The 17,409-nt window shown below is 41.1% G+C and overlaps 1 protein-coding gene across 2 annotated transcripts in view; it reads left to right on the top strand.

Annotated features, from left to right (window-relative positions):
* Window positions 1-16,516, top strand: part of SLC38A6 (solute carrier family 38 member 6) — a 324,618-nt gene extending 308,102 nt beyond the window's left edge. For both annotated transcript variants that reach the window (XM_069207408.1, XM_069207409.1), the window contains 3 exons: window positions 11,552-11,696; window positions 11,786-11,880; window positions 16,233-16,516. In XM_069207408.1, coding sequence (XP_069063509.1) covers window positions 11,552-11,696; window positions 11,786-11,880; window positions 16,233-16,316 — 324 coding nt within the window. In that variant the 3' untranslated portion in view covers window positions 16,317-16,516. The remainder of the gene's footprint in view (window positions 1-11,551; window positions 11,697-11,785; window positions 11,881-16,232) is intronic.
* Window positions 16,517-17,409: the final 893 nt, after the last annotated feature.

Below are 17,409 nucleotides of genomic sequence, written 5' to 3'. Positions count from 1 at the left end.
ACCTGTGTGTGGCCATGTGTGGTGCTGGACTTACTGCAGGACTTCACTATTTACTGCTGTTTGGGACCTTTTTTTTTATTTTAGCTAAAATAGATTTAGAATTGCTATTTGTCAAAGCACTGGGCTTACCTTTTTATGAGTGATTTACTGCCTCTCCCAAGACCACTTTTAAACCATTACTTTAACCCCACCTATTTTGTAATAATTATGTCCCATTTTCAACCAGCCCCCCACTACCTCCCACCTTTACTATTAAGTAGTAAATGTACATGTGTAGTACAAAATGTAGTGTGTAAATTGAGCCAAAACATTTAACTCAGTCATGGGATGACCACACTGAAAGAGATCAAGGAACATGTTACTTTCTCTTCTGTGGTTAAAAGGGAGGTTCTGTGAACACTTTAAAGCCCCCACCTGGAGAGGAGCCTATTCTAATTCTGTACCTCTATGACACTATCTGTGAGGAGAAATGTTAAGCCTGGGTTTCGTTTTTCATTTACTAATGTAGAATAAAGGAGTAATTTTGTTCCTACAGCTGTTACATGTACATGCATGGTGTTACTTTGCTGTAATGCTCTTGAGAGAGCGTAGCTTATATAATCTATATTAACATGAAATGTTTATGTACTAATGTGTAATAATGCTGCATAGAAACTGTATTAATGTACTTTGCTAAAACGTGCACTTGAAATGTGCCCACGGGGAGTGGCCGCCACTGTATACGGGGACTAATAAAACTGACTAATAATGTTGAAATTATATGTTATGAGATGATTTTACATTAATAATAATAGGTATATGTAAGGGTTTTGCTAATAAATCACTAGGCCTTAGTTAGCATGAGTCGAGGCCTAGCTACCTGACTTTCATATTAAATGTGTTTTTCTAACGTGCACTGTAATGACTTGCTGAAGGACATGAACTCTTGTTTTTTCTCTAAACTAGAAGCTGAATGTAACTGTAGTAGATCCGTTCTCATGAAATTAGTCTTGCTTATAGAAACATTTTAGTTGAATGCAACACTGTAGACCAGTCGTAGGCACAAGGTCGTCTGAACCGGTACAGACAATGGAGCCACTGACCGAAGATGTGCAAGGACCACAAGACTATGAAATCATACCGGACATTCAACCCGCTAAAGACGTCAATCATAAGAACCAATAAAATACGTGAGAACTGTTATGGGGTGAAAAATTGGATGAGCTAATGTGAAGTTAATTGGTTAAAGATAGTGGGGTGCAACCCCTTGTCCAATCAAATTTTAGGGGAATATACAACGAAAAGGGGATAAAAACCCTTGACACCAGGAAGTAAATTAGACTAGAGAACAGGAGGGATAGGAGAGAGTTAGGGGAGATGCTGATGCGTTTTGCTATGATCCAGAGACTTTGTCACTTTGCTTAGTGACTTGCTAATTTTACTTAGAACCATCCTTGTCCTTAGATTGCCTGTATACACTTTACCTCCATATGAGGGAAGTGCCCCCTCTTGCACGATTGCTGAATTCCTGATTGCGAATCAACTGATGTCCTGAGGACGAGGCCCGAACCTGAGTGCTGACCCCAAACGGAGGGTAACTATATGACAATGAAATTGTGATTGTCTGTTTGCTTTTCCTTTCTAGGTACCAACTGCTTCTTTTGACAGAGACCATAGTTTGGATGTTTTCCAAATTGATGTTACTAAATTGTTTTGCATGAAGCCCAACATGCTAATGCTAATTAGAGGTTAGTTAGAGGGGTTCACTAAACTGACGCAAATAGACAAATGACCGAATATATGCTTTGTTGAATAACGTGATAATGATACTCTGCTAGAATAACCTATGCTGTCGCCGTGTTATATTTTAGTGTTTGTGATTCTTGCTTTGATTAAATCTTATCAGAGTTTCCATATTGTGACTTTGCTAATGTGTTACTTGGTTTTAAGACTAATAAACTTACTAGTAGAATTGTAATCAATAGGGAATAAATATCATAAAATTCATATTATTCTGGTGTGGTTATTCATGACTGAAAGGTCATGGTGTTTCTGAGTTTCATTAAATGTCATTGACTAAGGTGAATTGCATTGTTTTAATAACTATTGATGACGTTATTGACATATTTATTGACATGTTGATTAGCTATCTCGTCCTAAGGTGTCTTCAATTAGGGTGAAAAGATTAATTGGCCTAAAACGAGTCCCAAAGTGAGTAAATTAATCATAAAGGGACGCCTAAACAGTTCTGGTAGCAGAGCGATGGTTTAGGCCCTTTGGGGTCTCAGGACGGAGGACTATTGTTTTAAATTGTTTTATGAGATTATGCAAATTGGAGGTATGATGCATTTCTAAATTCCGCATGACTTTCCTGGAATCTCGGAGCCCGCCTAAGTGAGTTGGGTATGTTCTCAGCGTTTTAGTATGTGTGGTGTAGAATTTGCGCTTGCTTAGCTTATGCATATTGCAGGTGTTTTGTGAAATTTGTGTGAATTTAGGCCAGGTAATGTTGTTTTTAGTAGGAGTGGGTGTACTCCGCAGTATGAGAGTAGGGAAGTTGGCGAACTTCATGTGAGTGTGGCGCTTTGTGCTAAAACATTATCCACGTACTTGTTGGTGATGTACGGACCCGTCGTGGTCTAAGACTCTGGAGTATATTGGCAAGTGTAGGAGACACTTGGGTTTATGTTGTAATTTGTGCGGTTTAATAGGTCAATCGGGCGTGGTTGACAAGTCGAGTTTGAGTCAAATTGTGTGAGTGAAACCTTCGATAGAGATTTGGCAAGTTCTAAAGTGCACTAGGACGAACAATTGACAAGTCGAGAGTAGGATTTGTGGGTCAAATTCTGCTTGCGAGTGCGGGAGCTGAGAAAGAGAGAGTAGCGGCCGAGGCTTCAAGTGAAATCTCTGTAAAGTTCTGAAGCGGTTGTGTTACCCTTCCTGTAGTAAACCGGACAATTTGGGTTTTGTTGTTAAAGGTGCTCGCAGTATATCGCATTAGTTTTGTGTATGTGGAGAGGACAAGCCGCAAGACTTTGTCAGCTGCAGTGTGTGAGTGTGACGTCAGTGTTGCCGCGCTGGGATAGCTTAGTTGCTGAGAGGGGTCGCGCACGGATTGGCAGCCGTCCATGAGAGGCAATAGGTTGAGGTAGGTGGGTGAAGAGTGTTCTGGGAATTAAAGTCACTTTCTGATTAGATTCAAAACAAAATAAAAGACGTGAATATGAAGTTTTTCAAGGCTTTAAAGAGAGCGTGGAAGGGAGATACATATATTAGGGTGAGTGAAGGGGAGCCTACACCGCCTGAGGGTACTCCAGCCTATATAGTAATGGAAGAAAAGGGAGTCGCGCCATGCCTTTGGACTTACAGACAAAGCCATGTCTTTGAATTAACAGAGAAGGAGGGATGTTTAGCGTTTCCGGAGCATGGAATGTTCAATACAAGAATTTTAGAAAACTTGAGATGGATGTTAATTGTACAGAAACCGCCTCTGAGACCAGCACAGTATGAGGCATTAGCAGTCTGGGATTTAATGGCCATACGACAAAGACAGAAGAAACTTGAAAGGAGAATACAAAGGGCAGAGAAAACTTTAGCTGAGGCTAGGTTGGACAATGAGAGCAGAATGTGGAGAAGGGGAATAGTTGACAGACTTAAATTGTTTCCAGCAATAACCCAGAAAGATGAGACACAGGGAAAGAACGCCACCTGTAAAACAGACAAGGGCTCTAGCAAGTCAAAGGAGACTCAGAGGTATTGGGTAGATGAAGATGATCCAGATGACGAAGAGTTTCTTAATCAGTTGTTACATGATCGCCCGCCCCCATATGCTATAAATGACACTGCTCAGAGCACTAGTGCAGGTCCTGAGGATTCAACACAAAGTAAGAGAATTACAAGTACAGTGCAGACAAGCAATACAGTTTTGATACAAAATAGTGACAGTGTACCAACTGCACCAGACATGCAGACACAGTTGCAACCTCCGCCATAGATTCAAAGGATCTATCCAGGTGTCCTAGTATTAGAGACAAATACTAGTCTGATGGTGCCACCTGATCCAATATGTACGAGATTGAGCCAACTCCGCAATTGCTGCCTCAGCCGCAGCAACAGCTGATTCCGGGTTACAATCCAGTGGCAGGACCGCAGTCGGTCCCTGCACCAGCCACGGTGAGTCAAGCTTTGGGAGTTACTGCTCCACGGGGATTGGGAGCTGGTCAGACACAAGCTGCCATATCCTTACCAATTACTGTTGATCCGCCAGTACCGCTGTATGCGCAGGGTAAGCCTGGCGTGTGTGATCAGGGAGTGAGGACCCAAGAGGCAATAAGAGGAGGGTTCACAGGAACTCCCCAACCAATGACATCAAGGGAACAAGCAGCAGAAGGACTTGGGACTTTACTAGACCTCAGCCCGATTGGGGCTTCTTTAGAGGCAATGAGACCACAGGGCTAAGTGTGCTAGCCCCAGAGACACAGTACAAATACGACACAGTCACCATTAATACAGTCAGGAAACATTTTGTTGCAGGGCTTTTCCGTGCAACAGTTGAATGAGTGGTTAGAAAAGATCAATGCTTCACAAACTACTACAGTGACCGCAGAGAGGCCAGAAAGGGAAGAATACCTGAATTTTGTGAGACTGGGTGTAGAAGCTGCAGAACTAGTGGGAGGAACAATGGGGGGTGAACAGATTAGAGTCATACACAGAAACAGAATTGAGGTATCTGTGCCCCAAAATCACAAAACAAGTGAGTAAAGTGCACCAGAGGTTGGCAAACCTGGCAGATAAATACAATATTGATATTGAGAATACTAAACATTTGAAAAGAAGCTACAGATTAGACTTTGATTCTAAAGATTTTGATAACATGAGGTCTACCGGAATGAAAGCGCATCTTAAAGAAATACTGCAAAGTGCGCAGATTTGGGGAGCCTTAGAGAAATGGGAAGGCAGATGGGCAAAGAAAAGAGATAAAGAGAAAGGCGATGATCCGGAACCAAAGCAGGCCAAAGCCGCACGCACGGGGACTATAAAAATGTTGCCAATGAGAGAAACAGCCGGAGGGGTTCTAGCCCATGTACCGTGGTCTAGGGGAGACATCTTGTCATTCACTAATGATTATCCCAGGTTGAGGGAGAAGCCAATAGAATGGTACCAACAGACGGACAGGTTTGTGAAGTTGGCAAAGTGTCTCTGGGAGGACTTGAATACCCTGTTTGAGATTATAGTTCCACCTGACTTATGGCTTGAGTGCAAGAGAGGTGTGGATTGGCCGACACAAGAACCAGCAAGGGATAAGGTGACTGGAGCGCCGTCTGAGGAGGTGATGAAGTATTACCATAAAGTAATTGAGTTTTTGAAGCAGAAAGTGTCACCGAAAGTGACTGATTGGCAGAAAATCGATCGAACGTCACAGGAGGCCAAAGAGTCGATTCATGCTTACTACGAGAGATTGTTGAAAGCGTTCAAACATTACAGTAGCACTGAGACCATAGAACCGAAAGAGATGAATCATCTGGTGTTCAGGTTTGTTGAAGGGCTGAGGCAGCGTCCCTAGAAGCAGATCAGAGAGGACCCTATGTAGAGGGGAAGGTAATGGGTCATAAAGTTTCATTCCTAGTCGATACAGGAGCCACACGCTCTACAGTCAGAAGTGCAGAGGTTCCGAAATGACCACTTTCGGTGCGTACCATAAGGGTGGTAGGAGTAACAAATAAGTTTTTGACAAATCCGATTACAGACCCAGTCCAAGTTGAGATTGGCAACTTCCAGGGACTGCACAAATTTGTAGCCTGTGATTCTAGTCCAGTATCCCTACTGGGAAGAGACTTGTGCAAAACGAGGTGTTCCATTACCTGTTCCAATGAAGGGATTGAAGTCCAGACAAATAGTGATGATGAAGGGGACGATGGGCAGTTTGCAGAGTCAGAGACAGAGACTGCAAATGAAGATTACCCTCTGATAACTTTATTCCCAATGCTTACAGTACTTGATTTGGCACTCGAGTTGCAGGGAACAGTAACAGAGAAAGTGTGGGACCTGACAGGAAAAGTGGGATTGATAAAAGGAGTAGAACCAGTCAAAGTACAGGTTAAGCTGAATGCAGTGTTTCCACAGGTACCGCAGTATCATCTGACACAAGATGTCCTTATTCAGGTAGCATAGATAATTGCGGACTTTGTGAAGCAAGGGGTTCTGAAAGAAGTGATGGGCAGCCCATATAATTCACCAATAATGGGTTTGAAAAAGCCTTGTGGGAAGGTTCGAATTGTGCAGGACTTGAGGAAAATAAACGAGATTGTGGTAAAATATTGCCCCATAGTGCCAAATCCAGCAGTGATCATGTTTCAGGTTCCGTGTGATGCAGAGTGGTTCACAGTTGGGGACCTGTCTCAAGCATTCTTTTCGGTGCCTCTTCATGAGGACAGCCAATTTCTTTTCAGCTTCAAATTCCTGGATAAGGTGTACAGTTGGTGCAGAATTCCTCAAGGGTTTTCTGAGTCACCTTCCATCTTCAATCAGATATTGAAGAAGGATTTAGAGTTGTTGGAACTGCCTTTCAGTTCGACTCTAGTACAGTACATTGATGATCTGTTAATTGGTATGACACAATTGCCTTAGTGAACCATTTGGGAAAGAATGGACATAAAGTGTCTCCAAAGAAGCTGCAATGCTGCCAGAGAGAGGTGAAGTACGTAGGTCACCTGATTGAGAAAGGGTCGAGAAAAATATCCTAAGAAAGAGTGACAATGAATCCCCCGACAACCAAAAGAGATGTCAGAATGTTTCTCGGAATGGTGGGCTACTGTCATCAGTGGATACCCAATTTCTCGATTATCTCTAAACCATTGATAAAACTGACAGGCAAGGAAGTTCAGGATGACCCGGGTAACATAATCTTGTCCGAGAAAGAGATGAAAGCATTCATGGAGTTGAGAGAATGTATGTGCAGGGCACCAGCTTTAGGTATGCCTGACTACACAAAGCCTTTTCTACTGCTTGGTCATGAACGTGATGCATGTTCTTTGTCTGTTTTAACACAGGTCCATGGAGGTGCAAACCGCCTAGTAGCATTTTTTTCTGCTACTTTGGGCCCAGTCGCAGCAGTCTTACCGGGTTGTTTGCGTGCAGTTGGTCAAAGCCTCACACAGTGTGAAGGCATAGTGATGGGACATCCCTTAACCGTAATGGTTCCACATTCAGTTGAAATTCTGTTAACCCGAACCATATATGCTTATATTACTCTGCTATCTGATTCTTTACAGATCATGAGTTACACTAAGAGTAAGAGTAAAAAGAGTAGAATGTGTGGTTGGTTGAGTGTTATTCTAGGTATTGTGTGTGCAATAATAATTATAGGTGTGATTGTGGGAATGCCATGGATAGATAAGAAAGTGACTTCAAAACCTGAGACTGCTACTAACTGCTCACTAACACCGTGGGAGAAGTTTGAGCAGGATGCAAAATACTTACATGAGGGAACTAATTCAAAAGGGGAACTATCTACTAATGTCTTCTATCGCCTCTTGAATGAGTACGTTGACACAATGGATGCAAAGAATTGTTATGTGTGCACAAAGATTCCTTCGTCAGTACAAGAAGGGGTTACTTACCATAGCTTGCCGCTAACTTACGGGATAAGCTGTAGCTTGCTATTAACAAGATTCTATGATCAAGAGCATGTGCAATACTTCTATTCCAACTTGGATGTAGTGTTTTCTTTTGTGCCTGTGATTGAGTTTCTAAACAAATTAGCTAAAGAACACAGCATAAAATTAGTTAGGGGTTTCTTTGAGCTGACATTTACATTTGGGACAGCTTATGCGCATCACAATAACCTAACCCGCTTACTAACACCTGTAGAGAAGAGTTTTTTTAGATCACAATGATGACAGACGAAAGGCATTAAAGGAAAGGTTAGAAAAGGGATTAGAAAAAGGCACGCTTGCAAATGATTATGCTTACACTGCAATAAAGACACAAGGCAAGTTAGCTATAGATGCATTGCATGTAGGTAGGCTTTGTATATATATATAGGCTGAAATCTGAACATGACACTTTATTTGTGGGAACGAGTGAATGCAGGCATGTGTTTTTGAATAAAAGTAAACGGACATTCATGTTAAATGGACATGATCCAGCGATCCCTGGGATCTATTATATATGTGGACTTAATGCTTATTACCGTCTTCCTAAAGGATGGTATGGGACATGTTATTTGGGAATAGTTTTCCCAAAGATTTACCAGATTGATGACTTAAAGCAAATTCCTAAAATGTCTGAAATACAACACACTAGACAAAAGAGAGAGACAGCGGCTGCTGTCGTGGGTGACATATTTGGAGCCATAATTCCTTCAGTAGGGGTTATCTTAAACTCGATAAAGATTCGAAAGTTGCCTACTATTGTGGATAACATGCTGACAAACTTCACAGGGGCTGTACTCCTGAAGGATACTGAACTTGCTGCGGAAAGAGCTATGACTCTTCAAAACCGGCTTGCTTTAGACATTCTTTTAGAGAAGAGCAGCGGAGTCTGTAAGATGCTTAAAGAGCGCCATTGTTGTGCGTTCAATCCAGATAACAGCAAAAAGATTAGAAGTATGCTTACTAACCTAACAAGAGATAGTGTAGATTTGAAGGAGCTGGAGGAACCTGGAGTATGGGAGAAAGTTGGAAAAGGAATTACCAAAGTAGGGAATTGGTTTAGAAATATTTGGAATGAGGTTCTTGCAAAAATATTAGGGGGGTCTATTGATTGTTCTGATTTGCTTATTGGGATTATGGGGATCATGTAAAGTTAATGAAAGAATTAAACGAAATTTGACAAAACGAAACATAAGAAATTAAGAAAATGAAAGGGAGAAAATGTTTAATGAAATTTGGGAAAGCTCACACAAAGGGCAAGATGTTGAAATGCGCATTATGCGCAAAGTGAAAGGTTAAGGGAAAGGTTTGTGTGATGACAAGTGTCATCAGAGGAGGGACTGAGAGAGCGTAACTTATGTAATCTATATTAACATGAAATGTTTATGTACTAATGTGTAATAATGCTGCATAGAAACTGAATTAATGTACTTTGCTAAAACGTGCACTTGAAATGTGCCCACGGGGAGTGGCCGTCACTGTATACGGGGACTAATAAAACTGACTAATAATGTTGGAATGATATGATTTTACACTAATAATAATAGGTATATGGAAAGGTTTTGCTAATAAATCACTAGGCCTTAGTTAGCATGAGTCGAGGTCTAGCTGCCTGACTCATATTAAATGTGTTTTTCTAACGTGCAGTGTGCTGACTTGCTGAAGGACATGAACTCTTGTTTTTTCTCTAAACTAGAAGCTGAATGTAACTGTAGTAGATCCGTTCTCATGAAAGTCGTCTTGCTTATAGAAACATTTTAGTTGAATACAACACTGTAGACCAGTCGTAGGTACAAGGTCGCCTGAAACGGTACAGACAATAGAGCCACTGACCGAAGATGTGCAAAGGACCACAAGACTATGAAATCAAACCGGACATTCCACCCGCTAAAGACGTCAATCATAAGAACCAATAAAATACGTGAGAACTGTTATGTGGTGACAAATTTGATGAGCTAATGTGAAGTTAATTGGTTAAAGATAGTGGGGTGCAACCCCTTGTCCAATCAAATTTTAGGGGAATGTACAACGAAAAGGGGATGACAACCCTTGACACCAGGAAGTAAATTAGACTAGAGAACAGGATGGATAGGAGAGAGTTAGGGGAGATGCTGATGCGTTTTGCTATGATCCAGAGACTTTGTCACTTTGCTTAGTGACTTGCTAATTTTACTTAGAACCATCCTTTCCCTTAGATTGCCCGTATACCCTTTACCTCCTTATGAGGGAAGTGCCCCTCTTACACGATTGCTGAATTCCTGATGGCGAATCAACTGATGTCCCGAGGACGAAGACCGAACCTGAGTGCTGACCCTAAACGGAGGGTAACTATATGACAATGAAATTGTGATTGTGTGTTTGCTTTTCCTTTCTAGGTACCAACTGCTTCTTTTGACAGAGACCATAGTTTAGATGTTTTCCAAATTGATGTTACTAAATTGTTTTGCATGAAGCCCAACATGCTAATGCTAATTAGAGGTTAGTTAGAGGGGTTCACTAAACTGACGCAAATAGACAAACCGACCGAATCTATGCTTTGTTGAATAACGTGATGATGATATTTTGCTAGAATAACCTATGCTGACGCGGTGTTATATTTTAATGTTTGTGATTCTTGCTTTGATGAAATCTTATCAGAGTTGCCATATTGTGACTTTGCTAATGTATTTCTTGGTTTTAAGACTAATAAACGTACTAGTAGAATTGTAATCAATAGGGAATAAATATCATAAAATTCATATTATTCTGGTGTGGTTATTCATGACTGAAAGGTCATGGTGTTTCTGAGCTTCATTAAATGTCATTGACTAAGGTGAATTGCATTGTTTTAATAAATATTGATGACGTTATTGACATATTTATTGACATGTTGATTAGCTATCTCGTCCTAAGGTGTCTTCAATCAGGGTCAAAAGATTAATGGGCCTAAAACGAGTCCCAAAGTGAGTAAATTAATCATAAAGGGACGCGTTAACACCTAGTGTCTCATTTGACTTGCAGTACTATTTTATTACTCGAAATCAACAGGATTAGTTGGTCTAACAATTATAGTGTGTTTGTTGTAACTTCCCTTTCACACAGATTATCTTGCTGTTGCACCTCTTGGGTGTCCTTGTGCATGTACTTTTCATTCAACTTTAGAAATAATGTTCAATTATTTTATTTGCCAGAGCAAATTCATTCCCTTGCGCCATTATGCACCCAGTCCTACACCTGACCATGAGATGGTGGTGAATGGTGTAGTTGGAGAGACACTCTTATCCTTATGTAGTTAGTGTGTAGAGATTATGCCTGGTTGTAGTTTTGGGATCCATGTTTGCTGACTTGAAAGTTATATTTTAAATACATTTTTAAAATATTGGTGTGTGAAAATTCATTTTTTTTTTAAACTGTGTGTTTTTAATGATTCTGCTTTAGTATGGAGACCAGTGTTTCTGAGGATGAAAGTGACAAATTTTCACCAAGTTTTGCTGGTGGAATTGTAATGTGAAAGACTGCAGCATGTGCCACCTCCACCCTCCAGCTTCTATTTACAAAATTGCTTAATTGGTTGCGGTTAATAATTAATTGGTTTTGCACAGCCATACAGCTCATAACATCTGCCAAACTAATGTTCATCTACTAAATAGTTGAGAACATTTACTGTAGACTGATAGAATAGGAAAATAGTTAACTAATTAATTTAGCCCCACTACACTAAACATGACCTTTAAAGCCTAGTTTGGGAAAATGTGATATAGACTAATACTACAGTTAAAACTCCTACAGGTAAAGAAGCAGCATGGACTATCTCACTACGAAGTAAGGCCAGTACTCCCCAAGAAATGAGTTAATGCCTTAAATCCTGTAAAAGACTATGCTAATTTGTATTTTATATGTAATATTCTTAGATTAATCAATGTTTCTTTCTCCATTTTTAGGCAAGGAAGGCTTTTATAATGATGTGCTTTTCAGGTTATCCTTTCTCCTGTGTGCGCCACATTATTGTCACAGTGGCACTGAACACAATTATTGTGTTACTTGCCATATATGTGCCGGACATTAGCAATGTGTTTGGAGTAATTGGTAAGTTTGCAGTTTTGAGAAAATATGATCATTTTGCGTAGGCACTTGGATGATTCTGTGTATATTATCAATTTTGTTTTCTTTTGTAGGATCCACCACATCAACATGCTTGTTGTTTGTGTTTCCCAGCTTATTTTATCTCAAACTTAGCAGAGAGGATTGTCTTTCACGACAGAAGTGTGGGGTATGTTGTTTTTTTTTCTCCAGTAGGCCGTATTTACATTTCTTGAGAATGACACATTTTCCGTTTGTAATGCAAAATTAAAACTTGGAATTTTACTTGCTACCAAATTGGATATGTGTTTTATCATGCACAATCGCTCACCTCTCTTGAAATCTTTCACAATTTTGAGCTGTCACTTTCGTATTTGGGTTTAAGCGGTATTTGATTCACAGTAAAAGTCATGTATATTTGTAGGTCGAAGTGATAAGACTTCTTGCAGGTATTCTGAAAGCTTCTTTCCCATTGTCTACTGTGGGCTTTCTGGTTTATAACTCACATTTTCTGCCTTTCTGTTTGCTGGTTTTATTTGTTTTAGGCTGTCTTCATCCTTCCCTTGGAGCAAAGCCTGTTCACCAGCGTTCCTTGAATGTTTCCACTAGCCCTTCTTCCTATTAACAGGCTTTTAAATTTTGCACTTATCTTGTCACATTTGATGTGTATTCAAAGACAGAGCTCAAATCTCAGACGCTGTTTTCCGAGGGAGCTTGGTGTTTACTTTTATTTTTCTGACTTCACAGTTAAAGGAAATATGTGGCATTCTTGCTGGGTACTCTGAAAGAAAAGGTTTTTTCCAGCACACAACAAAATCTAAATTTCTGTAAATGAACTGTGCAAATATGACAGACTATATATCACAATTAGGAAAGGGCAAATGAACCACTTTTTCATAATTTGGGAACGTGTGAGGAAACAAATATTTTAAAATGTTCAAAACAAAACAGTACACTAGGTGATGCCATTTCCACACATTATCATTTGTGCATGCACTGTTTAGTTTTATCAGTAAAACTGTATGGGCAAAGTGTAATGGTCATTTCAATTGAAAATCTGTTGTTTGTGGTGACAAGAGCACTACCACACCATGTTTACTCCACACTATGCCACTTCACTACACACAATTGTACTCTAACACTCTACTTCATTCTGTGCCCCTCCACTCCACACCACTCTACTTCAATCTACAACACTCTACAATACTCTTCTCCACTTTTACACTCTAGTCCACTCTTTGACAGTCTGCTCCACCCTGTCACTGTGCTCCACTCTCTGACACTCCACTCCAACACACTCAACGCCACTCTATACCACTCACCTCCACTCTATGCTACTAAATGCCACTTCAGTCTACGACACACTATGCCACTGTACTCTACGACACTCTGTGCCACTCTACAGCACTTCATGCACTCTACTCCACTTTACATCACTCCTCACTATGCCACTCCACACCACGGCACTTTAGTCAACTGTACTCTACAACACTCTACACCACTCCACTCTCCAACACTTTATGCCACTCTACTCGGTGACACTGCTTCACACTGACTCTACTTTACAGTACTCTACTCCAGTCCATTCCACTGTATACCACTCCACACTGTCACTTCACTGTAGACCACTGTACTCCACTCTATGCCGCTCCACTCTACGACTTTACTCCAGTCTGACTTTAAGCCACTCTTCTCTGCACCACCCTACGCTGCTCCACTCTCCTCTGCGCTAGTAACTTTTAGCCATGCTGAACAGCAGCCACTCTGGTATGCAACAGGGTTAAACACATTGACAAAGACAATAGCTCTTGCATAGGCGAGACAAATTGGCTTTGCCAAAGCTTGTTATAAGATGCTGAATGATCTCGATGCATGCCTGTATCCAAGACGTTGTAACATCCCTGGCTAAGAGATATAAAATAATATATTTGAGAAATATTGAATGCTTCAAGAGCATAGGTTTAGTTTTGTGGTAGACTTTCAGATGGTTGTTTTCTGCTGTCTGTTTGAGGACCAGTTCACTCCACATCCAGGAGGGAACGGCTGAAATAGTTCTGCCTTACCACGATTGCCCCCACTCATCTCTCCCATCCCAGCCTCAGGAAACCTCCGAGTGCCGTTGCATTAACGTACTGTCTTCGTTTCAAATTTGGTGTAAATATTTTCCAGGGTACTTTTATTCCCTGAATACTTTGTGCAGCAAGCACATAGTTTGACACACCACACTGTAATTCACAGAACCACTCATTGTTCACAGCCACTTGAGAGACATGCAGATGGCTTACCATGTGCAGATAAAACAAAGTACATTGCGGGGAAAAGAAGCTAAGCAAACAGACTGCGAAATTCGCCACTTTGAAAAAGGCGATTGATACACTGATCCCAGGTCAGTCCTGCCTGGCAGAGACTCATCTCAAATAGCGTTTGCACCCGTCGGTCTAATTTCACTCAACTTATTGGTGCAATCTGAACTTCAGCAGTGCTGTCTATATGGTCTAAAGGTCTTGTTGCTGCTAAATTGTTGTGAGGCATCAGTAGCATATATTTTTATTTATTTATTTTTGGCACTTATAAAGAGCAAAACATCCGCCCTTAAGTATGGAACAATGTCCATGCAAATCAAATGGAAATGGATCATGTGACCTGGAAGTCTGTCAACAACATCCAACAAAGGTTAAAAATGTAGGCAGCCTCCGAGATGCTGCTCTAAGCCTCAACTCCAAAACTGGGGCAGTGGCCAATCCTCATTCCACCAACTGAAAGACCTCTTTACTGTTCATATTCATAGAACACCACCCCTTGATAGACGAAGCACTAGTAAAGTCCCTGTGAGACTACTGTATATGCCTACCTGCCTCCCAAACTAAAAGACTTCAGAGGCTCTAACACACTGTTGTACACCTCATCTATGACCTGGGCAAAAACCTAAACATCACCCAGCATCGCAGAACCCTCCACTGGCTGGTGGCCCAGGATGGAGTTATGTTCAAAGCACCCTCCCTCGAATCCAAATTCCTTGATGGCTCAGAACGTAAACCTGCATAACAAAATCAGAAATACACCAAGTCTATGCCACTTCGCTCTCAAAACCTAAACTTCCTTGTGATCCGTAAAAGGAGTAGACATTAGTCAATGGTTTGACCTCGCCAGTAGAACAACTTGCCTGAACACTTAAATTGCTCTAACTTCGTCATTCAGAAAGCAGATGAAAACCTTTGTATTCCTCTCCGGTTCCCTCTCCCCTCAGTCTGATTCAACACGTGCTGTCGTGCCAGCGACTAGAAGCAATTCAGTTATGCAGTGTGCGCTGTACATAATAAATAAACATTTTAATTCCATGAGGAAAACGTTATTTTGTGTGGGGGAAAGGCCTTCCCTTTCACCCAAAGTGGGGTGTTTGCTGCACTTCAACGTCCAATTGGCACGCTAGCAGTATTTTTTTCTCTTAAAGTTAAGTGTGCAAATTTGGTAGAAAACCTGTTGTAAATGTTTGTTAATACCACAAGTGTACGATTTTGGAGGTGTTTGCTACGTTTCCAGTCCTCTCCACTTCACTGGGTGCAATCAAGTTCCCACCCTAACCACATGCTAACAGCAAATGGAAATCTGCATGCAAGGAAAAATATTCTCCTGCCAAAGTAAATGTTTTAGCCTCAGTGTTTACTAATTTCGGTCTTACATCCACCTTCTTTGTGGCCTACATGCCTATATAAATGTTAAGTTTAGTCAAGTACTATTATTTGGAATACATGATGACAAAGATTTTATTTCTGCATATTCGTAGACATTATCTTTCTAGCCAGGCTTCATTTTTTAACTTGCAGGGCTGTTATGGTATACCACTCACCAGAGCGATTGAGTTTCCTAGAGCCATGTATGAGTAGCCCTCCAGTCCAGGTTTATGCTTTGCAGTCTGGGAGTTGTAGTCCTGGTTATATAATGGGAGAATAGGCCCCAGGAAACTTGAGGGTCTGCTTCACATACACTAAAGTGTGCACTTACAGAACGTGGGTATTTCCGTGGCTGTGAATTGCCCAACAGTGCTGTTCGCGTTTCATCGAATTTTATTATGTCATTTGTTATGTGTCTCTGAACATTGTGGGGGTCCCACGTGTCTCAGTACTTCATATTAATAGTACCTATTTCGCAACTTCCCTGTATCACGCAGCTGGCCTCCAAGGCTGCTGTTGGGAAAAAGGCCCAGACTCAATAGATTTACTCACAGATGCAGTGTCACGTGACCTTTTTTAAGAGCTGGTGTATTTTTTTTATAAGAATTCAATTTGTGCTTTAATGAGCCATAAATGCTTATTTGAAGGTTCTTTGGAACTCTCTGTACAGATTATACTGTGGGGACCGACTCTGGAGAATGTATTTATTTTCACAAGTGGGGAATTCACATCCCACCTTTTAAATCCCCATCAACAAAGGGAGGGTGTGATTCCTTTACTTAGCGAAGGACTTAATGGCTGTTCTCAGAAGTGTAAATTGGTTCCTGGCACAGGGCGTTCATTTGTGTTTGTTTTCTCTTTGTCTCCGCAGGCCTCGGCATTGCTTGCTTTTGGCATTTGTGTTGGTGTCTCCAGTCTAACCCTAATCATCTTGAATTGGATTAACAAGAAATGAAAGCATCACTCGGGCAGCTCATTCTGTGGGATTTGGACAACCTCAGTGCAAGCAAAGGTGGCCAAACAGAAAGTGTGAAGCTGCAGGAACTTGCCCCTTCCACTGCACAGCTCCTATACGAGAAACCTCGAAACAGACGGCTTACGTGTTCATGTTTACATCGCGTTTACAATCCTACAAAATAAATAGTGCGATCGAAACTAGTTTATGAATATAATATAAGTAGTATTACCCTACTTGTTTTATAGGCCACCTTTTTTTCGGACTCTGTGGTGTCCTCTAGCCGCTCAGCACTTCATTTAAGATTTCTGTGCCTACGCCAGTTTTGCAGCAGTCAAACATTCCCTAAGGAAACCATTCCAATGAACGTATTTTATTTTTTACAACAAAAACACAACTTGATGGATACCTCAAGGAAACCAGCCCATTGGGCAGTTTTCCAGTGCAGTTCTTTTCGTCTTGTGGGATTCTTGCTGAGTGGCCTAGTGTTGCCCTTCCTTCGACGTATGATGCTGACAGCAGTACTTACCACGTCTGTACGGCTTTTTGTTTTGACGCACAACCAGTGCTTAATTTGAACCGATGTTTGCAGGTGGGGCCCATCGCCACTTATTTTTGGGGACTGCGACTTATTTTCCCTCATAAAATTTTGACCCATAGCACAAGGCAGAAAACACAATGATAAAGGAAGAGACAGGTGGACAAAGAAATCAGGGATGTAAACAACCGGTAAGAGTGACATAAAGTGATAGGTAGTGTCTATTGGTATATTTAAAGAGGCATGAGGTGGAAACAAAACTGCACTGCCTTGGTATTCGGCACACTGATGTAGGTTAGCGCTGCCTGCAGCCTACTAGGCAAAACTTTGGGCCTTGGCACCTACTTGTTTACAAATTAGGCATTACGCACAACCGATGTCGACAGTGCAGGTAGACTTCCAAATTAATTTCACTTCCCGGATGGAAACGGACACTAAAATGATTAATCAACATTGAAGGATAAATAGCCCCAGGAGGGCTCTTTGTGCTATGTATATAGTTTATCCAAAAAAGTGAACCTTACTGCAGTCTTATCTTGGCGATCTGAAGTCCAA

This window comes from Pleurodeles waltl, chromosome 9 (assembly GCF_031143425.1).
Source record: "Pleurodeles waltl isolate 20211129_DDA chromosome 9, aPleWal1.hap1.20221129, whole genome shotgun sequence".
NCBI lineage: Eukaryota > Metazoa > Chordata > Amphibia > Caudata > Salamandridae > Pleurodeles > Pleurodeles waltl.
The sequence above is the reverse complement of the archived record's forward strand: the minus strand, read 5'-3'. Positions and strand labels throughout refer to the sequence as shown.